The following is a 25,621-nucleotide window of genomic DNA, read 5'->3' as shown; positions in this document are numbered from 1 at the left end:
CTAGAATAGCAACGAGAGGAAGACCAACATGAAAAGAAAACCCTGCCTTTACCTTCTTAAAGCCATGCTTTAATGATGCATAACCAGAGATAGAGAATTCTCTGTGAATGTCAATAATACAATGTCTGCATTTATTTAAAGGCTGGGGTTTTTAATCATTCATGACAATACTTAATTTCAAAAGTGACTCCTTAGATGTAAAGCGGAGTGTCCCCGTGTCCCAGGCTGGTCGACCTGCTGGTCCATGAGAGGTGTCGCAAGACCTCCTCCAGGGTGCTCTGTGTCGTGTCACGTCCTGTCATGTCCTGTCCAACCCAGGCATGACATTTGTCGCCACCTATTTTTGGCCTCTTCATTAGGAGAGGCGCAAGGGCCCCCGTGGTTCAGGCGGGAGCCAAAAGAACGGATGTCATCTGGGAGGTGTCGAAAGTGTTTGACCATGACACTCTTATTCGGGCATATCTGTTAGGTCGCTGCTGCCCAGCTAATGGCGGGCGTTAATGACACGCCACGTACATATTGGATATGTACACGCACGTGTGTGTAGGAAATGGATTGTCGATAATCAACGCCAAGCCCTACGAGGCTAAATGTCAGGGCGCCCCGTCATCCTGTCACGACATGTCAGTCACACAGCGGAGGTAATGTTGTACATATCTCTGCTACTGCCACTCACTCATGACGTACAGCGAGGAGCTCTTCGGGAGGCAACACGCGAGTTGTAAAGAAGATGTAACGGCGCCATTTAATGAAACGCTAAATAAATTAACATCCCAACCCAAATCTGATCACACAGTGATTTCACCGTTTCCAAGCACAACGTGATTTTCTCCTTTTTTTTCAACAACCGTACCTTGATTCTCCGACATGCCCATTAAGATAAATGGATGTGTCAGTGTTTGAAGTGATAGTATGCGCGCTAACGCTTTGTTTACTTGTTGGAGCATAAATGCACATATTTAGTTTCCAGATGTCAAGATGAAACATTTTAATCTTGACAGCGTCGTCTGCTGCAAACCACTTTGTTTTTAATCCCGGCAAAGAGGAGTGACGAATAATCTCCCTTTTGAGGGATGAAGCCGTTTATCTGATGGTCATAAGAGTGATGACTGAGATAAGATGTTTAGCCAAAGACAAAAGAAAGACTTCTACAGTAATACCCGTAAACCCTTTAATACTACAAATAAGGGCTTACAGGTTGATTAGAGAGAGGGAAAAACACACAGAAAACAATCTTTTTATCATTATTATTATTATTATTATAAGGATTATTGTTGTTCTTAAAAGCTAACAAGCCCAGTACGTTTGACCATATGAGTAACAGACATTTTATATTTGCGAAAGTTTTTATATTTGCGAAAATATTTATATTTGCGAGAATATTGCTACTGAGGGCTAAATATGTTACGTTCAAGATGTTACGATGAAGATGTAAGCAAACCGCTGCCTACTCACAACTCACAACGCATTCACGGTCAAGTCAGCTTTGTTTTGGTCTTCACCCGTCCTGAGTGACATATCTGTCTCGGCAGAATCGTCCAATATGAACGTAGGTACATGAACACGCAGGTGTTTCCACTTGTAATTGAAATACTTCTACTCAAAGAGAGAGAAATAAGAATTTGGGGTGTGAAAAAAATAATACTTATTATCATGAAAACCCTGATTTGTGAAGATGTTCATTCTCCGCTGCTGCGATGTGTGTGTGCGTGTGAGAGAGTAATAAACAGTGTGTGTGACGATAATTAGTGCACAGCGACCCCATAAACTCCACTCTCGCTCTCACAGACAACCGTGAGCTTTAACCTTGACCTTTGTGTGAACAGGACAGACGACTCTTTCCCGCTCTGTTTTGTGGCTTATCACCCAGGTGTCTGTCTGCGCTCCTTCTCCGTCGTTTTCTTTTTTCCCTGCGTCACTCTCCACCTGCAGACACTGTTTACCATGACCGAGGATTTCATCACTCCTCACCACCTCCTCTCATGATCCCTGTTTTCATCATCGGCCTGCCTCGCTCTCTGTTTTACTCTCTATTTTTTCCCCTTTATCAATTTAAGAGGAAGCACATTCGTCTCCGCTTTCACACAGCGCAGCCTGCGGATCGTCCTTCATTGCTTCGACAGACAACGGTTATAATGACCACTGTCTTTCAAAACTCGTGAATCCACATGTTTTCTCACTCAAAACTCCAGCCGCTGTCTCCGGACCGTGTCCGCTGTACATTTTGCACGTGTTTACATCCTTTATTCTCTTCCAATTTCATTGCTATCTACACAAAGAGGGGAGCACTTGATTTACATAAGCATGGGCAGAGATGTACAAGTGTCTGGTGGAGGATGAATAGTGGCAGTGAGAGTGAGAGGAGAACGTGTGTGTGTGTGTGTGTGAGAGAGACAAGATGACAGAGAGGAAGGCCATCTGTACTGTAGTCTCCGATGAGCTTAGAGCTTGCCATTATCCCTGTATCGCCAGTCAACGTCCTTTACACACCGCGTGTAATTTTGTTTTTGTATTCCAGCGAGATAAGATAAGGTAAAATAAGACTTTATTGATCCCCAAGTAACAGCAGTGCGGAGGTAAAGAGGTAGAAAATACTGAACCGTTTCAATGAAATACAAAAAAAACTAAATAATCAAAGTAAAGAGGGGTACATATTAAATATTTTGGTAGATTTATAGCATTTTCGATATGAGATTCTGTTAAATTTTTCCTGCGTGCGAAGTTTTGAAATAGTGAGGTCTACTAATATGAAATATGTGTGACTAATAAAAAAAAGGTACTATTCCCCATCTTGTCTTCACTGTCCTTTATTTTGTAATAATGCACTGAGCAGCTCAATGATTTTTTTTAAATGTGTTTCGTCTCGTGCTGAGCAACACGGAGGGGAAACAGCGCGGCAGATTATGGGAGACACGGGAGAGCAACTTGAGTTGGGATTTGATCACAGGAGAGCGGGAATATGCGAGCCCTGGAAGTTGGGTCCTAACTACTATATTGTCTCTACTTTGTCCTTTCCATCATTTCCCGATTCTTTCTTTCTCCTGCATCTGTTGAAACATTTCTTCACTTATAGGCTCTCCATTATTGGGAGGGAATTTATATGTATATTTTATTGCTCTGTAATTCACAGAAAAGAAAACGCGAAAGAGAAATTCATTTGTTCAGGGATACTAAAGTGCTGCGCAGATGACTTCCGAATTGGATGCAAATGAAAATGGAAAATATTTTTTTAAATGACACATTTTGCCTGCTATTAGCCACACATTTTAGCACGTTCTTCGCTGTGACAAAGAAAATAAGGCTTTTACTGTTATTAACAGTAATTTCAGCCATTTCAGAGGGATTGCTAGGGGAACCTGCCGTGCCCAGATGCCTGTGCTTCCTGATTTTGATGCGTCCTCCGCCCGGGAGGAAAATCAGTTCACTAGTTCAGCACTTCAGGACAAATCAGAAATTGTTTGGAGCTGCCTCTTGCTCAAAAGCTGAAAATGGCATGTCCAAGGGTGGCCCTCAGTGCAAACTATCGAGTCTGGAAAAAGCAACATAATTGCACACTTTCTGCCCGTTTCATATCCTGTACAGAATTACACGGTGGGGGGAGGGGAAAGGCAACCAGCATAATGCAGAGTCCTGCTGCCTATACTTTGCCTGTCAAACTGCTAACAAGCACAAATGATTTTTTAATGATAGGCCCCTCTATCCCACAAAGCTGTCTTCCCACAAACGCTCATTCTCGTCCACACACACACACACACACACACACACACACACACACCGCAACGGTGCAAGCGTTCGTTCACTCCCACACACATATCCATAATGAGTTTTATCAAGGGAAGTACATGCGGTTTTAATGGATCACTGCAAATGCCATTCCCACTCACACTATTGTACTCCAGTTCCAACGAGATGCTTCTCTGTCCCCTGTGTCACTTCTTTTTTTTTTCGAGACACAACGTGCAGCACATGAATACTCAAAATGATGACGCATGGCAGGTACAGGAAACCGAAGTCCCCGATGAGCTGAGAAACAAGTGGAACTGCAGCCATAACCTCGTAATGTTTGAAACAAATGACAGGTCTTTGTAAACCAGCGTCAATATGTCATATTCAGTGTGGTCTGGAGGTTGTTGTCTTCAAAAACAATGCTTGGGGCTGCATTGGTAGGGCCGTGCTGCTCCACGTATCGGTGTTTTTTTTGGGTCTCAGTGCGGTCTGTCCGTCCGTCCGTACCTTCTCCTGATCTATATATCACAGCAATACCTGGAGGGTATTTCTTCAAGTTTGGCATCAATTGTGATGGGAGCAAAGGATGAAGTCAGTTGAAGTTGTTACAGAGGGACAAAACATTGGACAATCACCGTGGGTTTCTCTCAGCATTGGCCACGAAACCTTTCTCAACGTTTTATAATTGTAACCATGACAATGAAGCTCCCCCAACCTTAGCGAAGCACTGCAGCAATTCAGTCAGATTAGAAAAACGCCTCCATGTGTTGTTCCAGGGGGCACGGACAAATGGCGTACCTTGCCGTTCCACTTGGAGGAGTTATGAGGTGGCCGGGTTTTTTCCAGCCACCTCATAAGTGGCTTTTACTCACTTGTTAGTTAGGCCTCTGTTCCATTTCTTCTTGTTACTCCTATTTCACTTAATAGAGCCCCATTTTCATTTCAATTTGATTCAGCATATACTGATTGAGTCCCATCTTGTACATCTCATCTTTCCATGCAGGCTAGAAATTGCATTCTATCGTGTCGAGCGTGTTACTTAGTGCCTAGTAGCCACTATTCTCTCTCTCTCTCTCTCTCTCTTTTTCTCACATACACACACATTTCACACCGTTTTACTGCCTTGGTTTTCCCTTTCTGAAGCTCTGCCCTTCGCGCTAGTGGGAAAAGTACTCAAGGATGCGTTCCATATAAGATTTTTTCTTTTCTTGTCTCAATTAGTCCTACTTTCATTTGAATTAGATTCAGCTGGATGAAGGCTTTTCATGTGTGCTGAAATGTGCGCTGAAATTTCATGTGCGCTGAAATTCCGTAACATTCTCCGAAATGTATTTATTTTCTGTTTTGTGCTCCTTCATTCCACACTATGCTGCTTTTCGCCTCATGGCACAGTCAAATTCATTTGCGTTGAATGTACAGCTCAACCGACAGACGAACGTACATGTCAGCGTGTACACAGAGAGTGGACGGAGATGCTCACGCAGCCTGGGGCAGCTGCGGAAGCCGCTCAAGGCCTCGAAACAGCCCTTAATGCGCATTATAAGCTCAAGAATGGCACCGAGAGAAAAAGCATTGATCTGATTAGAAAGCGGCGCCTTATTTGGCCCCCACATCTGTCGTAGCGCCATGCGCCATGCGATTTGGTTTTGGATTTGCGGAATAACTGAGATAGATTTTCATGTCCGCTTCAAGCTGTCGCGCCGATCAATCTCTCTCTGAGCACATGTAGATTGGCTGCACCCACCGCTCATGGTGATAAGGAGTGATTGGATTTTGCATATGTAATCACTGGTTATGGCATGTTAATTGCACGGAGCATGTGGGATGTAACATTAGATATGAGCGAACACACACACACACACGCACGCACACACACTTTGATGTTGTGCAACTGCTTCCATGTTGTGTTTTGTTTAGACTAGAGGACGTGTTCGCATCCCAATTATTGTCATTGTCGTTGGATGGGATGATTTACATAATCGTCACTGTGATTGTGGAGCAGACCGCTTTCCCCTAGCGAGCAGTTTGGGGTTTTCGGGGATGATTTGCTCGCTGATGTTAAGGAACCCATGTGCTCTACTCTCTCAGGCCTGCTGGAGTTCTCGCCCGTCCTCCTGCGATACTTCATCTCAGGTATGAGTTCACTAACTAGAGTTAGAAACAGTAGTGCTGTAGTGTGGAACATCAACACGTTGTAAAAGTCCCTTGTGTCACGTATAGTAAAGAAGTTTCCCTTTGTCATCCTTTGTGATTAGTAAGAGGAAAGGACAAAGAAGCGAAGAGGACGAGGAATGGTAATACCCCCCCCCCCCCCCACCCCCCTCTCCCATGCCTTGCAGTGCTTGGATGCTTGGGCGAGCGTTGGCCTAGAAGCTAAATCCACCTGTGGAGCTATTGGCGTGCCTCTTCCTCTCTAGTCCAGCCCATCTGTTCGTCTGAGTAGAAGTACAGAGCCTGTCACCACTTTCCACCGGGCTAAGTTTCCACCCAGGCCCTCCCTCTCCTCATTACTTTCCGGCGTGACTCTCAAGTTTTTCGGCGAGGCTGTGAAGAGGAGCCGTGAAGATCTAGCAGACGATTTTCATCTGCTTAATCTCTCTCTCTCTCTCTCTCTCTCTCTCTCTCTCTCTCTCTCTCTCTCTCTCCCTCTCTCTGTTTGATTGCGTCCGTACGCCTGATGAGTCACAGTTAACCCAGTCACACAGCTGCGTGATTCCCGGCGCACTGATTCATCCCGTGTGCCGCCACGACACCACCATCTCTCCGCTCGCCTCTCCGCTCGCCTATCCGCTCGCCCCTCCCTCACAAACCGCTAATGAAGTGAATCACAACTGTTTTTCCCCCGATCCCTTTACCCCAACAGCTGATGGTGAGCGATTGCATCCACAATACTCTTTTAATTAGTATAGAGAATAAATTGGTTGAGCATGCCTTTTTCCTTAATTGCTTTTTCCTCAGCTTGGATTTAATTGGGCTGCAGCACTGTTTATTGATCTCCTTTGATGTGCTTTAATTTGGATAATTTTATATATTTATTTTGGAAGTGACGAGTCGGTTTGTCTTGAGAGGGAGCATGTTAGGCGGCGGGGCCGGCACTGCAGCAGACCTCAGTGTATCCAGCGGGCCCCGGGGGTCCGGCGCGTGATGGCAGCGAGGTTGGCGAGGTGATCAAACCCAGAAGGCAGCGGAGCAGCTCCACTACAGTCTGAGAGGCCTCAAGTGAACGGCACTTTGATCTCACATCAACACCTCGTGAATGCCAATGCAGAGCAGTAAGGCGAGGGAGGCGGGCCTTCTAAGCCCGCTTTAGCAGGCCCGGGGGCCAGTACATACTCCTTCCAGCCGCTACTTTGTGCCTGATTCATGCTGTGTCATCTCTCCCCCTCCCGCCTGCCACAACAAAGACCAATTTTCAGCCTCCGCCTCCGTAGTTTCATAATTAGTGTGCTTCTCTGCGTGTGATTGTGGGTTTGTTTGCTAGATATGCGTGTGTGTGTGTGTGTGTGTGTGTGTGTGTGTGTGTGTTTGCTTGTGGGAGCATTTGTTTGTGTGGATGTTCTCCATTTACTGCTTTTCTATTTCTTTTTTTTACCGATGTTACTCCCCACACTCCACCCGTGTAACTCCACTCTCTCCCTCGCAGGGGGCAACTTCACCTTGGCCGAGCTAGGGGTGTGCGAGCCGACTCCCCCGCCGCACCCCGCCGCTGTCCCCTACTGTCCCGACCTGGGTCTCCTCCAGAGGGGTTACTCCCTCAGCGCCGGCTCTGATGCCGACTCGGACCCCGAGGGGCCGCTGTCCCCGGAGCGAGCCATCCAGCTGTGGTCCGGACGAGGACGTGTAAAGTCCCGCCGAAGCTCGGGAGTGTCCAGTCGCGAGAACTCCGCCCTCACCCTCACCGACTCTGAGAACGACAACAAGTCTGACGACGAGTCAGGTAGGACAAAGGACTCTTGAAGGATGTGTGTATCAAAACACAGGCCCATTGGTTTGAGAGAAAGAGTGAGGGAGAGAATGAGTAAGAAGTGCGGGAGTGAGAACTAATCGAGGAGGACGCGTCGGACTGACATAGTCTAAAGGGATTGTGAGGGATGTGAATCTTGCTCGTGAAAAGTGTGTCGATATTGTTGAAATCTTTAGAGCACCTCTTAAACAGACAGATTATATGAATTGCGAGTGAGTCGGATTTATTGATTGATTCTGTTTTCTGATCTGAACAACAGTGGTTGGACCCCCCCTAACCTCACAGAGCCATTCTTAAATTCATTCAATAGCACTTAGAACTCTAACTCTACCCTCTTGTACCACATATCTGCTGAGATCTCACGACTGGTCTGCCAGTCCAAATCGAAAAAAATAATCTTTTTGGAGCTGGAGCATTTCATCTTCCTGTGATCCAACACTGAGATGCAAGTCAGAGAGAAGATGCCTTCGAATCTTCATGTGAGTGCGAGAGTGTGATGTTGCCGGTGCGACTTTCCATCCCCTGGCAACTTTGTTTACTGCCAGCTTCCCATTTCCTCGTTAATCTTGCCACCGCCGCCGTAAACCTGAACGGATGCTTCGCCGAGGTGTCAATGGAGGTTAATGAAAAGTGGAAGGAAGGAAAAGCAACAGTCTAATTAATTGAATTCTCGGCGGGAACGCATATCAGCTGCGGATCAACCTCTGTTGGACTGCGGGCCTCCGAATCAGGAACAACTTATGTCGGCTGATCAAAACTACTCAACACCTATTAAACACGTCAAGAAACACCTTCCATGAGACGCTCCTCTCATCCCGCCGCCCGATAATTGCTTTGTGGTTAATTACCAAGCTAATCTCGCCACCGCAGATATCAGCCGCAGCCGCCGCTCTCACTCTCGGTCTGTCTCAGGGCCAGGAGAACGCCATTGAGAGCTCCGTCGCCCGGCATTTTCCAGACCTCGTGAAATTAGCTTCTTAATCCCACTCTGCATTGCGATAATGGCTTGCCTGCAGTATGATCTCACTGAGTGATGACAGTTGAGAAGATCAAAAGTTGTTGTTTCGTCTTCACTTTCCAAAAAAGGAAACTTCATACGTTGATATTTCATCATGGGGTATTTTTTTGTCCTCCCACAGGATCCAAACATTCACTCATCTGTTCATTTACTTTGATGATTATGTAGAAAATTGCTAAATTAAAGTCAATTCAACTAAATGCAAGTTTGCCTTCTATACTGAAGCTTTCAGGGAGGAACCGCCGGCTCACGCCTCTTCGCCTCGTCTCTTGGTTTCACAGACCAGACATTTAGATCAGGCGGGCTGCATTTCCGTCGCTGCCAGCGCGATGAGATCAGAGGTGGCGCGGCAGCCTGATAAAAGCACCAGGTGTGCGAGCGCGTCTGATCAAGTCAACTCGTTAGTTATTTAGTTGCTCTGAATGAGGAAAATCGCACCCTTCGCTCTTGCAAACAGAACATCTGATACAGAATGCACGTCACACTTCAAAAAGCACCCCAGAGAGAAAAGATTTCGCTCCCACCAGACCTAAACCAGCCTCTGCGCCCCGAGCGGCGCGGATGCTGAATTTACAAGCGTGTACGTTGCTGTCACTGTCTCTTCTATATGCTACTCTGTCTGTCTACGGGATGCGTGTGAGGAAGTGTAAAACAGGAGCAACGGGAGTGTCAAAACAGCAGGAGGAGGATCTGAGGGTCTAATAATAGCGATTGACGGAGGCAGACGGAGAGACAACATCATAAACACATGCTAACAAATCAAAAAAGACGGTGACGTGCTAAAACAGTACGCCGCGGCGCTCTCATCTCACCGCGTCTCTTAACAAGCTTCAGAAGTCTCACCTCCACTTGCTTCTCCTCCTCCTCCTCCTCTTCATCTGCCTCCTCTCTCCCGCCTTTCGTCTTCATCTTTTCAAGTATCTTCCTCTGTCTTCTCCCTCTCGTTATGCTCCTGTCAGTACGGCTTGCCAGCGTGACTGACAGGTGTCGGTTTAAGGGTCTAGGGTTCCCCTTTAGGGCAGGAGTGCGCACGTGGATGAATGTGCATGTGCGCCCTATTGCAGATTTCACTACCAAAATAGAAAGCCCTGCAGAGAAATGGTGACAGATATCACAAACCTCAGGGAAAGCACTATTTATGTTTGTGTGTGTGTGTGCCAGTTTTTTTGTGTCAGCAAGACTGCAGAGCAATCGCTGGATGAAATCACAGCTTTGTTTTGCCTCATTTCTTTCAACTTAATTACTCATTAGTCAATTAATGTACTACACATGGACTCCAAAACAAGTTGAAAATTAGGGTGACTTTCTTGTCATCTTTCAGGTTGCCTCAATACATACTGTTTTTCTAGGACGAGTTGAAATGTCTGAGAAAAAGAAAAAACAACAACATAACAAAACCCGAGTCAATAACAAATTAAAGAGTGTGATCTTTTGGATGGATAGCATTCGTCAGTCATGATGCCTGGTGCCTTTGCTAGTCTCAACACAATTAGCACCCCATATACACCTTAAGTAAACAAGTAGAACTTCTGCATGATATATTTAACCACCAGCCTCATCTGGCAAACTCCCTTTAAAAAACGCACGTTAAGAAGGTGGGCGCTTGGCGTCACTCCGTCGAAGCCAACGTGACAGGCAGATATAGCCGTCAGATAGACTTTAATCTCGGAAAAAAGGAGAGACTCTTATCCCGCAACACCCTGGAACGTCAAAACATCCACAATAGAGCACTGAAATGGGAGTACATTTCGGTCCAGATACCGCTGCTCGAACGCCTGCCATGTAGGCAGACTTCTAGTGGATCATGCCCTCGCACTCTGGATCTGCAACCACAGTTGTGGGCAAAGCCATAGCTATTTCATTGTACTTCTCAACAGGTAGGCATGCAGCCGTCACAGCGATCATTGATGCCATCCCGCCTATTAGCTGCTTAAGCTTTAGAATAAAGCAGTTTTCCTCCCAACTGAAATTAAGCAAGGGAGTGAGCAAGGTTACCGAGCTCCACCAGACACATGCCTGCTCTCGTTAGATCTTCTCCAGCTGCAACGTGGAGAACCTGCTGTGTTTGGATGGGGAGGACCATGGGGCCTCCCACTCCCTGGTTGTAAGAGCGGGCCAGATAAGCTGCCAGGGACAGCTCTGTAGGAGGAGGATTGATTAAGCCAACCTTATCCGCCCAACTAGATCCAAATACTGTCCCATAATCTATCTCAAACTGTGACAACTTCTGAGATGGCAGAGGAGAGGACCCCCGATGTAGCCACCGGAGGTTACCACCAACAGGAACCATTAACCGTTTTTGAGCGGGTCCCACAGCGCTAACTAACCCAACTCGGCAGAGGTGTTCTTCACGAGGTATATGGTTATATTTTGATAACTCACCATATTAGTCAATGTAGGGGATTTGCGCAGTTGTCATGGTGATGGTTCAGTTTAGTTTGGATGTTTTCTTTCCAGTAGTCTGAAAGAAGACATATTATGGAAGCAAAATAGCCCAAAATCTCAAAAATGGCCGGCGCATGATTAAAAATGTTATTGACCGAAGTGTATAATCACAGTATGATTCCAGCGTACGTTGATGAACAATAATACACACACATTGTTTAAACACCCAGATTGACTTTCAGAGGCCGTGAACACTTCAAATAAAACACCCAGATGACGGAGGCGCCTGACTATATAGTGTGCAGGTGTACAAATTCATCCAGATATGTGGTTCGCCTGTTTCCTCTGCAGACCTCTGGCACCTGTTAAATCAGTTTCTAAAATAAACTCTGTGATTATTTTTTCATTTGTTTTTGTTTTTTTCATTTACTGCTAAATTCCAATTACCGACAAGTATGTAAAGCCTGTTAAATTAGTTTCCTAAATGCAACTCAGGGATTTCTTCCCTACATCCTGCTTTATTGTCAAGTATTGAATAAAGACACTTTGCTTTTATTGCCCCTTCCAGACACTATTAAAATAAAGAGACTAGAACGTCGACTTGGCAGGGCCAATCCGAGTTTCGTTTGCACAAGCAGCACAGTGAGACAAACAAATACGGGCGCGGAGAGCGGCAGTGGGAGATTTCATTTTGGCAAAGTGGAGGAGGAGATTTACTGTCACGCTGTGCACCGCCTCGTAAAACGTCCGTCTGGAAACACAGGCGGGAGAATAGGAGCGCTTGTAAATTCCCACAGCAGTGCCTGATGACTGCATCCAAACTGCATTGATCAGGAGGGAGAATGATTAAAACATGCATTAGATGAAATAAGATCAGGCTTTGACATTGATTTAAACCTGAAGCCCAGGGCGGATTTTATGGCCACAATCCATAGTCCAGTGCTCTACACATGCTTGTGTGTGTGTGTGTGTGTGTGTGTGTGTGTGTGTTTGTGTGTGTGTGTGTGTGTGTGTGTGTGTGTGTGGTCCATATGATTCTGTGTGTGTGTCCTCATTAAAGAGCACCCTGTTAAGGAATCAGGCAGAATCTAATTCAACTTCACCATTGTTTTCCGTCAACAAATCTTAGCTTTACTCATACGGCTGACTTCATGAACTCGCACCAGCCCCGCCCAATCAACGCCGATTGGTCGCTCTCAGGCGATGTCTCCTCCCCTCCTTCCCTTCTCCGGCACAATCTCTCCATCTGGCCCGACTGGATAATAAATCATAGGGCGGTATTGTGACGTATGTGACAGGATGTATTAATCTGGTAATTAGAGAATGAAAAGGTGGCGCTAAATTTAGTCTGGCCTTTCCGCCTAACCCCGCACCCCTGTCTGGGCATGCTCAATTGCCTGGTTTCCGTCACTGGCTCCCTTCATTTGTTGGAGAATTTCTTTGCTCTTAGAAGTTGGTTTATGTTTCTTAAACTTTATGTTAATTCTCTCTTCTTTTTTTTTCTTTTTTTGACAAGCAGAAAAACTTTTACAAATGCCCCTTAAAACATCTGCATTTTTTATTTTTTTGGGGTAGCTGGAGCTGTAATTATGCTTTATAAAAGCCGTGTTGGGCAAAGTGATTCCTGATTAACTAATCAAATCTGCTAGCACAGGTGGCAGAGTGCCTGCACCCGTGCTGTCCTCTTTATTCTTTTTTTTTTTTTTTTATATACCGCCATAAATCAAACTAAATCAACCACGCTCACGTCAGCTGATGTGTCGTTGCTTTAGGGAATGTTTCGAAGTGGCGCGCTCAAAGGATTGTCTTGCAATCAAGGTAAATTAAGATAATGTTTAATCATGATCATTTTGAATTTTGAATTAAAAAGGGCTCTGTACTTTGGAATACATGTTATAATTATATGTCACGCCGTGATTGAAGGAGCCTTTTCTCTCCCATTCGCAGCACCAGTAACTCAGTCCATGCAGCTCCTGTCTATCAAATCCAAGCAACACTTATAGAGTTGGACTGGCGGGGTCCCCTAAGACCGCCGGTTGTCCCCTCAGGGTCTCTGTGCGTGCATGTGAGTAAGAAACTGAGAGCTAAGGCTTGCGCGCACGCGTGTGTTAGGAGCAGTGGGGGCATTAGCCTCTGATTGAGTTTTCGGAGAGCAACGTGGGGTGCGAAAAGGCTCGACAATGGTCTAACAGAATTAGTAGCTTGTGATGAATGGTGTGTGAGAGCAGCACTGACAGCTCGCTTTCACAAACACACGCCAAAGTGAGTGCGTGCGCGTGTCTGACGCGCATGTACGCCTCCACACTTCACCTACTGGTTCAAGGACTTTTTGTCCATACAGCGAGAGCTCAATTGCTGGAATGAGCAAAGTAGCGGTGGACACACACTTACACACACACACACACACACATGCGCATAGCGTGTATGTGTAAGTGCCCGTATTTGGGTTAAGCCTAGAGTCTGCAAAATGCTCCGTGGTCAAGATCAATAAAGATTGGTTCATTCAAAATACTGAACACGGCGCTCATACGTGTTCACAAACACGGGCGATGAATAGAAACATTTTCTTGGACCAGAAGTGAGGACACGCACAAAGACGGACACACACACACACACAGGGAGGCAGGGACACACACACACACACACACACACACACACACACACACACAGATGCATAAGAGCAGTGTTTAATAAAAGCCTTGGGATATTGATCACAGTAGATGGATGCTAACTCACATTAAAGGGAGTCAAGTCTGGGGTGATGGAGAGAGAAGGAGGAGGAGAGGGGGAAAACATGAACGAATGAATAAATGGAAAGGGAGAGATGAAGGAGGGATTTTCACACACAGCTGACATTGACGGCATTGGACAAAAAAAAGTTATTGTTGTGACGATGCGGCAGGTGCATCTGCAGTGAGGGCCCACCCATACTTACAGTATTATTATCAGGTGACAGAGAGTCACAGGAGCGGGGGGAATATCGTTGCCGTCGGATTTGTAACTTGCTGACGGCCGTGCTGCCGCCCTAATAGGGAATTTAGTTAGCCGTAATGGCCTCTCATGCCATCTTCAGACCTGCCGGAGAGAGAGAGAGAGAGAGAGAGAGAGAGAGAGTGTGATAGAGAGAGAGAGAGAGAGAGAGAGAGAGAGAGAGAGAGAGAGTGTGATAGAGAGAGAGAGAGAGAGAGGGAGAGAGAGAGAGAGCAAATTGAGAATTCTCCAGCCAATTATGAGCGATCATATTTTCCTCTGCATGTCTCTGAAACTAGTTTAGTAGTTTAATGGTCAGCGCTTTGCCTCCTAATGAAGGCTGGAGGTATCAGATTGAGTGTAAAAACGAGGGGGATGAAAAAAGGTGGATGATGGGAGGCCGCAGTCGCTTTTATTATTTATTTACTTCACTCTTTATTTATTTATTTGTTTGTTTGTACCATACCTTGTATCCATTTTGAATTCAGTTCTACGTTTCTTTTACTCACAAACTCACGCTTTCTTTCTGTCATAACCCTTTTTTGTTTCTGTTTTCCTGTTTTTCCTTCTTTCTTTCTTTCCTCCCACTCCCTCTCCCACAGCTTACCTAGATGATGAGGAGGATCAGGATCCGTTTGGGGACTATGTAATCAGTAAGTCACGTCTGACTGTGGCCTCTCCTAGATTACTCGGGCCACCTTAGGCCCATCTGCTTCTGTGTGATTGTGTCTGATGTGCTTCTGTGCCCTCTGCTGCCTTTGTCTGTGTGTGATTCACTGTTTTGTCTATAAGTTGATGTGTTGTTGTGTTTTTTTTATATGAAAGAGGCTGTTGCACACAATGTAATAGATTCAAACTGGGCTCCAGCTGAGAGTACGACATTATCCTCGAGTCGGTTCAAAGGCTTGCTCTTTTTGAAAGTGTGATTGCACATATTACTGTAATTGTTGTAATGAAGCATTTTCTTCAGCTCATTGTTAAACGTTGCCAGGACGTTGGCGTTAGGTGGAAAAAACAAGGACAGTCGAACAATTGCTTTCTGTGCATTACTCGTTTTATTCGATACAAGCCGACCATTGTTCTCGTTCCCATGCCTCATCTACATTTACGAGCTCCTTTCATTATGATCTCCTGTTCATTAGCGCACGTCCAACTGGTTAATCTCTTTGCACTTGATCAGAGAAAATTTCCCAGAGGGTGAGTTTTTTTGTTGTTTTTTTCTTTCTCTCCCTCCTCGACTACCGGAAACTCCACCGTATTTTACTCGCGTCTCGGAGATTGTTTGTCTCTGCGAGCGTGAATTAGTGTTAATGTTCGTGTTATTGGGCTGTGGAGTTTTCATTTGTTTTCATTAGTTGAATGAGAGTGCTCGGAGTGAGAGAGAGAGTTGACGGCGTAGTAAGAAAGGAAGGAAACTCAACCTATGTGTGTTGGTAGGTGAAGGTTATTTTTTATGCCATATGGTTTGTATAATAGGATTTGTCGGGCACATTATGAACATGTTAGATGTGATACTTTAGGTCACAACCTCTGAGTGAATAGTAAAGGAGTAAGATAACGGAGCACAGGTACTCTGCACTCTCTCTGTGCATGGAATCATGTAAAGGTTAATCTTCTTCAAGCACTTTTATATAAAAAAGAAAGAGGTGAAATCAGGTTTTACAGCGCACAGGCATAGGGACGCACAATTACAGTAGGTGAACTCACATATATATATGAAATCAAGTATTCTATTGATTATTTCATTAATTAATAGAGTAAACGGATACAGAAATACACCCTGTTAGTATATGTAAGTGCCATATTATATTCTAAGTTTAAAGGTTTCAGAAAAATGATTTCAACAGTCCCAAAGTCAGTGTAAAACTTCATCTATAGTGATCATTTGGCAAAAACACGCAATTCAAATTATTAGGAAATACATGATTGTATATTTATTGATATACTTGCTTTGATTACAAGAAAAATCTTACCATTAGTAGTTTTAATTATGTATTATAAGCTGCTTATTCCTAGTATATTTTTCTGATATATATTTTATATTTTCTGTGAAAACATCTCCTTCAAACATGTATTTTCTCACCAAAAACTAAATTTTACAAGATTATACATCTTTGCTCCATAGACTTGTCCTGAAGAGAGCTTGAACGCAACATATCGTAACTCAGTGGAACCTCCGTTAACGGTAGCCGTTATTTAGCCAAGCAGGACTGTGCTGTCCACCTAGCATTGACTAGCTCTCTTTCTGCCGATTTCAACACATATTTATCGTCCAATTATATCTGAACTCCATTGATTAGCGGCCCGGAGATGGCATGGACGGGGGCGGGGAGGTTAAACAAAGCCTTGATGTTTCTCGAGGAATAGTTTCAGCCCTAACAAACATACCGATTGATATGCAGCTCGAAAACTTCTACATTTGTCCTGACCGACACATGAACAGTATATAAATAATGGAACTTGACACTGACATTTTTAAATGAAATTTCTGTTAATATAAATTCAGACGCGGCTCTCCTTGTTAAATTAGAGTACCTGTATGAGGCAAAGTTATCACAGCTGATATTTACTGATGTTAATTTCCCTCTGTGCCTTATTTTATTACTTTCTGTCTGTGGAAACACATCAGAAATATGCTATTTGCTGTTCACAGTCGCATTGGTTTCTGGTGAGTAAATATTCACGACTTCATTGGAAATGAAAGTCTTGAAATATATTTGATTTGCCATACAGCGCATATACAGTATGCAAATACTGGGAAGGATAACACCCTAACGCTTCCTATATTCGGATGAATTTTCCTCAATATGTAAAGTCATTTAAGAGAACGCTTTTAGAGTTAATTTGTGTCATAAAAAAGGAAACCAACAGTTCATCACTGATACTGATGTAGCAGATACAGTACTATCTATAGCCAAAGCCTGACAACTGTACTAATCAAAAACTCTCTTTCTCCTACCACCACTTATTAAAGCAGTATTTCATTTATTGGTACATTTGAACTTTTTAGCTCTTCAGCAGCATTTAATTTCCAACAAGAACTTCGCCGGCTGACACCACAGGCTTTCTCAATTTATTTCTACATTTTATACCAAAGGAATACTAAGTTCTTGCAAGAAGTAAGGTCCAGCATACACAGTGAGACATTATTGGTCTGTATCTTTCTTGTTTAAATTAATTCAAAACTAGAGACAAATATATATCTAAAGTTACCAACCAACCTTAATCATATTCTCAAAAATGACATGAGTTTAGAGCAGCATACGATGGAACAATTACTGAGCTATCAACCGGGTCAAAACATTCAAACAGATGTCACCTGTCCAAAGAATGATATACAACCCACCAGTGACCGTGGAGGACATCAGGCTGCACCGTCATTAATCTTACAACTGGCAGTTAGGCAATAGTGTATACATCGGTGGAAAGAACAGCCATTACTGGTACAAAAGCTGACCATTATCGACTCATATACTGGTTTTGCCATCAAACATGTAAATGTTATTGCCGAAGTGCAACTATCCCACTATTCTTTTACTGATACGATTGCTTTAAGTTTGCCTCTGCAGGTTTTTTTGTTGTTAGACTAATTAAGGGGTTCACTTTTGGTTTAGAAATGTATTTTTTTCAGTGTGCTTGAAACTAAGAATTGTGTCGTCAAAGTGATGTTACCCTTAGTTTAGCCACATGCAGTGTTGGTCTGTTGGTCGCTCCACCATTTTGTTCCAGAATGAAATATCTCAACAACTATTGGATGATTTGCCTTGGACTTTGGTACAGATATCTATGGTGCCCAGACAGTAAATCCCAATGACTTTGTTGATCCCATGACTTTTCCTTTAGTGGCACCATGAGGTTGACATTTATGTTTCTACGTGAAATATACCACTATTGGATGGATTGCCATTACAATTTGCTGCAGACTTTCATGTTCTCCTCGGGATGAATTGCACTAACAGCTGTACTTTGCGTTTCATGATAATTAGCAAATGTTACCACACCATGGGATAAGTTACCTGCTAAGCACCTGAATTATTGTTGTGAGCATGTTAGCATGCTGATGTTTGCATTTTCGCCCAAAGCAGCACAGAGCGGCTATGTGGACTCTTGATCTTCTTGGTACCAGTTAACTACTGATACAAAATAGATGTAAGATGTATCTTTGCTTGGAAATATCCCAGAAAGCCGGCAGCTTGTCAGACATGAAATCAAGAGTAACATCTTATTCCAGGGCTGCACAGTTAATCAAAATTTTATTGAACTCACAATATGGCCTACTGCAATTTTAATATCGCATTTGTTCAAGGCGAAATGTGAGTGAAAATAACCTTTCAAATCAAATATTGTCTCTCTGTCTGGCTTTGTTTGTTTGGTACAAATCCCTGCCAAAATCACACCTTAGTTATTTTACATGTGTTTCAGTGAAAATAAGAAAAAGAATAAGAAATAATATATAAGAAATAATGAAGGAAAAAAGATGATTCTCTCGAGCAAATCATATCCCAATTGCAATATCAGTCAAAATATTAATTTCAATTAGATATTTTTTCACAATCGCATACAGCCTTATCTTAAACCACGACATAGTTCATTCACTAATTAAAATAAGCTTTATAGTCTGAATGTATCATGTAAGTAAATTGTTGAATTGTTCCATTATAAGAGAGCTGTGAGAGGAGAAACAAGCAATAGCAATACAGAAGAGATGTTGTAAAACTGAGGAATACCACCACTCATAACACAATAAACACTATTTCCCCATGTATCATTATGTGTGGATGATATATGTTACCTTGAGCTGTAACGGACAACCTTATTGATCTTTAGAAATATTGTCTGGAGAGGAAGGTCTGAGTTTTATAATGCTGTTTGGCTTTCGTTTACGATTCTTGCATTTATAGTATCGAGCTTATATCAAGCGTTTAATGGTGTGTAAAAAACAGTAAGAATTTGACTTTAAGTGTGAGTCGATTAAAATTATTCATATTAATAAATCAGGAAGTGTTAACCCCTTCACCCCTGCAGATTCGTTGGCATGTCCATCATAATTAACTCAAATTGCACAGTCCAAAACGTTTCCAATTGATGCCATAAAGCAGCCAGAAATAGTGGCATTTTGGATGTGAACATTTCGTGTGTTTTACAGCCAGAATGATCTGCTGGGACAAGCAGATGGTGTCAAACAGTGTGGAGAAAAAGTGATTCATCGAACTTTGAAGCCATTTAAGGGGAAATTTAAGGGGGAAATGTACAGTTCAAGTGGTTAATGCAATGTCTAAATGCACCACAGCAAACATTTCCGCTGGGGATTTATTGGATCTGCCAGATCGCCTGCGGTGGAAAGATGCTGAGGTATGTGAAGACATAAAGTTTGCAATCCATGTTTTGCATGACAACAAAGCACAGTGCGACAGGGGTAACAGCCTGGAGACTGCTGACAGATCACAAACTGAATTTATTGTTTGGAAGTTAGCAGCCACACTGTCCCGAAGAAAAAATCCTGCAGGACAAGTAGTAAAAAAAACCTAAAATGTACGAGCAGTAGAGGGCAATTTTTATGAGAGCGATTGAATAGGGGAGGGAAGCTGCGGGAGACCAGATATCATTCAGAGGTTGTTTTGTGTAGTTTTTAGAAGGAACGGTTCCAGCAGCTGTCACTTTATTGTTCCAGCATACAAATAAAAAAAGAAATGAGAGTCAGTATCATCATTAACAGAATGGAATCAACCGTGTAGTTAATAAACCTTCATGGTACCCCCTTTTTTTTTTGTACACATATTTTAAAAATAGAACCCATCCGCACAAGTTCATTAAAAAAAAAGGCAGCCATGTAAGCTTCTCCACTGTCTCTACATCAACACGTAGCAGCTGCGCTTGGTGTTCGGCGCTTCCTCCTCCAGCAGAGTGATTATGACAGGCTGATTGGTGTTTTGTTTTCCCGGGGATGGGAAGATCAATGCGGGGCTGATAGCGAGGGCCGGGCCCGCGAGCGTAGAGGAAGGATAAGAGGGAACGGGGCTGAGGCCCTGTCGCTTTCGAGTAAGGAAAATGGGGATCAAGAGATTTTAGGGGAGGAGAGGGTGGGGTCAAAAGCAGATGATGGGAAGCGGTTTGGAGTGGGGAATTTAGGGGCGATTTTAGCGGATCGCAAAGGAGGGGATGGAGAGCTGATGGATTAAGAAACGGGGAATCTAAGGAGGAGGAGCGATCGAGAGGAAGATCCAGATTTAACAGTACAGTAGAAGAGATGACTGAGGATTAACATTCTGTGACTGTCTGCGAGCGCTGGGATAATCTGCGGCATCCCGCAGAGCGCTGTGGGGAGCACACCACACTCAGGGGGGTTGAGACCTACTGCCAGGTCTGCCACTGTACACTGTGCGAGTGTGTGTGTGTGTGTGTGTGTGTGTGTGTGTGTGTGTGTGTGTGTGTGTGTGTGTGACTTTCAGTCGAGGTGTGGCAGGTGAAATGAGGTGCTGTTTCCAGACCCCCCCCCCCCCCGCAGCGCTGCGTTCTAAACATCTTGATGGATATGCCCCACGGGTGGCAGGAGCTGGGCGTGGCACAGGCGTCCAGCACCACTTTATCCCCCACTCTTCACTTCCCCTCTATGATTTAAAAGATGGGGGGGGGGAAATATCTGCAATCCAGCATAATAAGTGCACACGTTTTCCTTCCCTACGCGGGTGAGGAGGAGTCAGTGGCTCCTTACAGAGCTTTAATCCATATTGATTTGTGCTTCATGCTGTCTCATCGAATGGAGCGCAGCACAGAGGGGCACCGCACAGCACGGCGAGGCATGGCGTGGCATCAGCTTGCAAGTCTCTACTGGTCGGTGTTTGTGTGTTTGTGAAACAGAAAGAACGAGAGAGAAAGGGAGAGAGAGAGAGAGAGAGAGAGAGAGAGAGAGAGAGAGAGAGAGTACCCGATGCAGTTTAATAGCAACGTGGAACATTTTCACTGAGAGCCAGGTCTGCATAATCACATGTCGCACGCGTGCACTCACCTGTAAAATGTCATTGTTAAGCTGTGATTAAAAGTGTACTCCTGCAATAAAGATTCACTCTTAAAGTAGCGGGCTCTCTCTTGCCTCTCCAGCCTGAAGCTCGGGTTAAGCATTAAGTAGCTAATGTATGTAATTAGCTCTGATTGGACAGTTATTTTTCTCCCTTTAACACCATACACACACAACAAAGGAGTCCATCTGTATGAGACATTTTACCACACATTGTTTTTCCTCTTCAATCCTAAATTGTTAGGATTAAATCATCTTCAATCGAGAAGCTGTTGACCGCGATGATCGGCTTCTCCCACATTTAGTGCTGATTTCAGTAGAAATCTGAGTGTGATGAGTTGTCTCTGTGTGTTTTATATATATTTGATTTAATGTGCATATGACATCAGTTTGATTTAAACTTTTGACCCACTACATTTTTTTTAAATGATCTTATATAGAAGATATACTAGGGCTGGGTGGTATACGGTATTATGTTGTCAGAGGGACCCCTACATTATGGTTATAACTTTATAACACAACAATTAATAACCCACAACTAACGCTCTTTAACAGGGCAACACCACGGCACACCATAGTTTGTGACACATTAACAATTTGTGACACTAATAATTGTACATTTATAAAATGTCACCGTCGAACAGCATGCTGGGTACAGCTCGCTAGCTAGCCCGTTAGCACAACAGTCTGCTAACAGCTGGGAGAGGCTCCGTCACGTTACTTAAAGAACAGAGAAGAAAAGAGCGATGCAGGAGGAACAAAGAGAGACCGGAGATGCACCAATAGAGTCTGTGCCCAAGAGAGGAGTTGTGTCTGCTGTTTGGAAGTGTTTTGGTTTTAAAAAATCTGATGTTTTGCGAGTTTGGAGCCACTGTTGATGCCGCTGGTGGTAACACGAGTAACTTACATCACCTCAGCAGAACGTGAGTTATTTTCATGTGTGTAAAAGATGCAATCTGAAATTTACACCTTGACAACTGCAAACCTATCTACGTCATGTTTTTATGTTTGTTAAATTATCAGTAGCGATAACTAAATAATATGCTTATTATACATATTACAAACAAAAACACTTTAAAAACTCAAAAAAAAAATATTTTAATTTTTTTTTTGCTTTTTGGGGTATTTTGGTTAGACACATATGCAACGCTGATAAGACTGTAATATGTGTGGTATTAGTTATAAATGTAACGTTACGTTGGTATATAATGCAGGTGAAGGAAGCAGTAAGAGACGGAAGACACACCACACAAACAACTGTTCACCGCTCGCTGCCGGCCGGCCAGTTCTTGTGTTAAAAATGTCCGCTTAATAATTAAACGCTTGATAAAATAATTTTCGGCATTAATTAGTTAATGCGTTAACGCGCAAAATAATACTGTGATATACCGTGAAACCGGTATAATCTTACAAAATACCATGATATACATTTTTGGTCATACCGCCCAGCCCTAGAAGGTACATACCCTTTTGACTTAACACAATAAATGTATGGTAATGGTAAATATGTGGAGTTTTGAGATATTGAGTTTGAATATATTTAGCTTAGATATTTTTTAATATATGGCCTCAAGTGCACATTTGCATAAAGATCAACGCACTTCAAGACACAAATGAAGGAAGGTTTAGGTATCCAAAATGTTACTCCCCAGTAGGTCAAGCTTTAAAAGTACAATGTGTAAGGTATGGCCACCTGCTCGGAACAATTGTTGTAAAAAAACAAAAAAAAGCCAAATACTAGCCAACAGCAGGGCAATGATACACAGAATTACATTGCAACGGTTAGAGCTTGAGTTTGCGCTTGCTGAATGCTAGTTGCTGCAGCTAAGCGCAAACTCAGGCTGCCTGACCGCCACGTGAAGGGGCTAGCTGGTTAGCATGCTCATTTCAGTCGATATCTCTGCAACACAATACAAAGGGGCTCTTGACATAACGACAACAATGTAACCTCTTCACACTCTGTTGATAATGTGCACCCTTAAAAACTCTGTATCCTTCACTTTCATTCATGCAATTCAGGAGCATCTTTCTTTAGACCTTCCCTTCCTGGTATTTACATTTCTTGAGAACTACATACCCTTAGTTCAGAATTATATACACTTTCTATTAAAAATATATATATAATGTCAGGAGATCATCAGGGTTACTTTCTCAAACTTTGGAAATCCTTCCAGAGCCTCAGAAAACATTATACAGCTGTTTTTCTTACCTAAAGTGTAAAATTGCTGGAGGTTGCTTTTATTTTGTATCTCAGAGGAAGAAAGAAATTGTATTTACTGTATATAATTTCTAAATTTTCAATTTCCACCCAGCATTGATCAATGAAACCTCCTGGTTTGTCATTGGCCGATGTTCAAAGCATGCATGAGGTTTTGATTTCATGTATTTATTGCAGTTGTATGCATTCATGAAGCCAAATCCTTTGCTCAGTCACTGTATAGATACCAAGCGAAGACACAGACCCTGATTAAAGCCCCACTGTTCTGCTGGATAAAAAAGAAGAAGAAAAGAAAGAAGCGGCAGCGCTGATGTCAATATTTCTGTTAAAAGCGTTTCTTCTCCGCTCAATACTTGCTTTAATAGGTTGGCTTTGTTTTGCGAGGAGTCAAATGGGAGGAAAGAGAATAGATGAATAAATCTATATTAGAGTCTCTAACCTCTGATTGTGCAACTCCTCTTGTTTCGCCACTTAATACTCGGAGCTGGCTAATCATCCGACACGTCCCTGACTCCATCTTCCATCTCGCCATAACCGAGCGCGGAGACACCCTGGCATCTCAGCTGGTCCCAAATCTCCCTTTCTAAACCACTTCCATGGCTAAGCCAAGTATCAGTTGTACAGGCAGTGAAGCTCAAGCCCAGGAAACAGAGGAGTATGACTTTTTGGATCCTACTGTCTTGACTTTACAAATAGGCGCATGAGAAGTGTTTTAGTCTATCCTCTCTCTCTCTCTCTCTCTCTCTCTCTCTCTCTCTCTCTCTCTCTCTCTCTCTCTCTCTCTCGACGTTGTCTCACTGAAAGCTCAGTCCACTTAAGTTCTACGGCGTACCTGTCCCACTGGTTCCAATCAATAGTACACCCCGGTCACCTTTATATCTAATCAATGGGTCGGCCTGGACCACCACCGGCCTCTGTTCCCACTGGTCCTTTTGCAAAGTCATAACTATCTATTTTAGGGCACACAGCAGCAAGTCGCTGCAATCAATAACAATGCATACGGTGCGTAAGCCCCGAGCTGCTTCCTGGGATCAGCTCCAGGGCCAATCAAGGCGTTTTTTAAGAGATTGGTATGAACTATGCAAAGACAAATTGGTGGCATACTCCATTCGAGCCATCTGGCATAGATGCACCATGACTGTCGGTAGAAGCAACCAGAGCTGCTTTGGAATAAAAAAAAAAAATGATGGTGACTTTCTTTACATTTCAGCAACATTTTTGCAGGATTAAAACACCAAATGTAGTGCTGCTGTCGGTTGAACACTCATGCTAGGGATAAAGAGAGGCAGCCCAAATCCTGTTCAACGCTGCCACACTGGCACTCCTCTATTCCAAGATATATGAAATACTTCAGGATGTTGTACGAAATGAGGCTCAGGCTAACACTGTGCAGTCGTATGCGGTAGAAAATAAATGACAAAAACTCAATCTTAAATCCAAAGTAAACTTAATAACCCGGAGTGGCCCTCCAGTGCTAGATTATCTTCAAGTGTTACTATATCCAATCCAAACAACTTAATGGAACCTTGTTACCCGGAGCACCACTTATTGTAAAGGTGGGAAAAGCCTTTATGTCCTCGTGTAAAACATGCTGCTCTCAAAACAAATTTACGTGGTAATAAGTTGGACATTGAACGTATCAGTCTAATCGCACTGGCCAGTTTTGATCATATTGACACTTATAGTCAATATGCCACAGACACCACTTTTCACTGCCCACCACCTGAGCAGTGGACTATGTCAGAACCCTCCACACCAGATCAATATTGGTATGTTCCAGTCACCTCTGGGTGTAATGAATGCAACACACAGCCCTCTGGACCTATTAGAAATGGATTGACCAATCGCAGGTCGGTAGACCGCTATTGTCTCTTTGTTTCCATCCAAAGACGGGAAGAGACAGTGACACCACTAAGTATAACACTGGGAAATTTTGCAACAAGAAGCACTGTGAAATTCTCACAACATGTCTTTATCTATTCAGCGTAATCACATTTTCAGTCTCAATGCCTTTTGTATCATGTCGTCACAAGCTTACACATTGATTTTACTTACTAACATCATTGTGAATTTTTCCCCATCAATGTAGCCGACCTGAGGTGCTCAGATCGCTCCAGCAGCAGCACTTATTTGTCTGCTGCCACGGGACATTTGCAGTGCCTGGCCACTGTTTGTTTTTTAACCGTATTCTATTAATTTTTCTTTTCCCTCCTTCAAAACAAGTCCCCCTCCCCCTCGGTCTTCAACTATTCATTCTCACAGTGTGTCTGCGTGTGTTCCTGTGAGCCGCGAGGAGGCAGAGAAGCTATATCTGGCCCTATCAGA

General features: G+C 43.5%; 1 protein-coding gene across 4 annotated transcripts in view; it reads left to right on the top strand.

The window, feature by feature from the left end:
• The window catches only part of tenm2a (teneurin transmembrane protein 2a), a 201,230-nt gene that overhangs the window by 56,833 nt on the left and 118,776 nt on the right, over window positions 1-25,621 (top strand). For 3 of the 4 annotated variants that reach the window (XM_068714393.1, XM_068714391.1, XM_068714390.1), the window contains exon 3: window positions 7,370-7,663. In XM_068714393.1, coding sequence (XP_068570494.1) covers window positions 7,370-7,663 — 294 coding nt within the window. Of the gene's footprint in view, window positions 1-7,369; window positions 7,664-14,665; window positions 14,717-25,621 lie in introns of all 4 variants that reach the window. The other variant, XM_068714392.1, reaches the window with a different exon arrangement.

This window comes from Cebidichthys violaceus, unplaced genomic scaffold, assembly GCF_023349555.1.
Source record: "Cebidichthys violaceus isolate CVI_PGR_0920_01 unplaced genomic scaffold, fCebVio1.0.p SCAF_2, whole genome shotgun sequence".
In the NCBI taxonomy this organism is placed as follows: Eukaryota; Metazoa; Chordata; class Actinopteri; order Perciformes; family Stichaeidae; genus Cebidichthys; species Cebidichthys violaceus.
The sequence above is the reverse complement of the archived record's forward strand: the minus strand, read 5'-3'. Positions and strand labels throughout refer to the sequence as shown.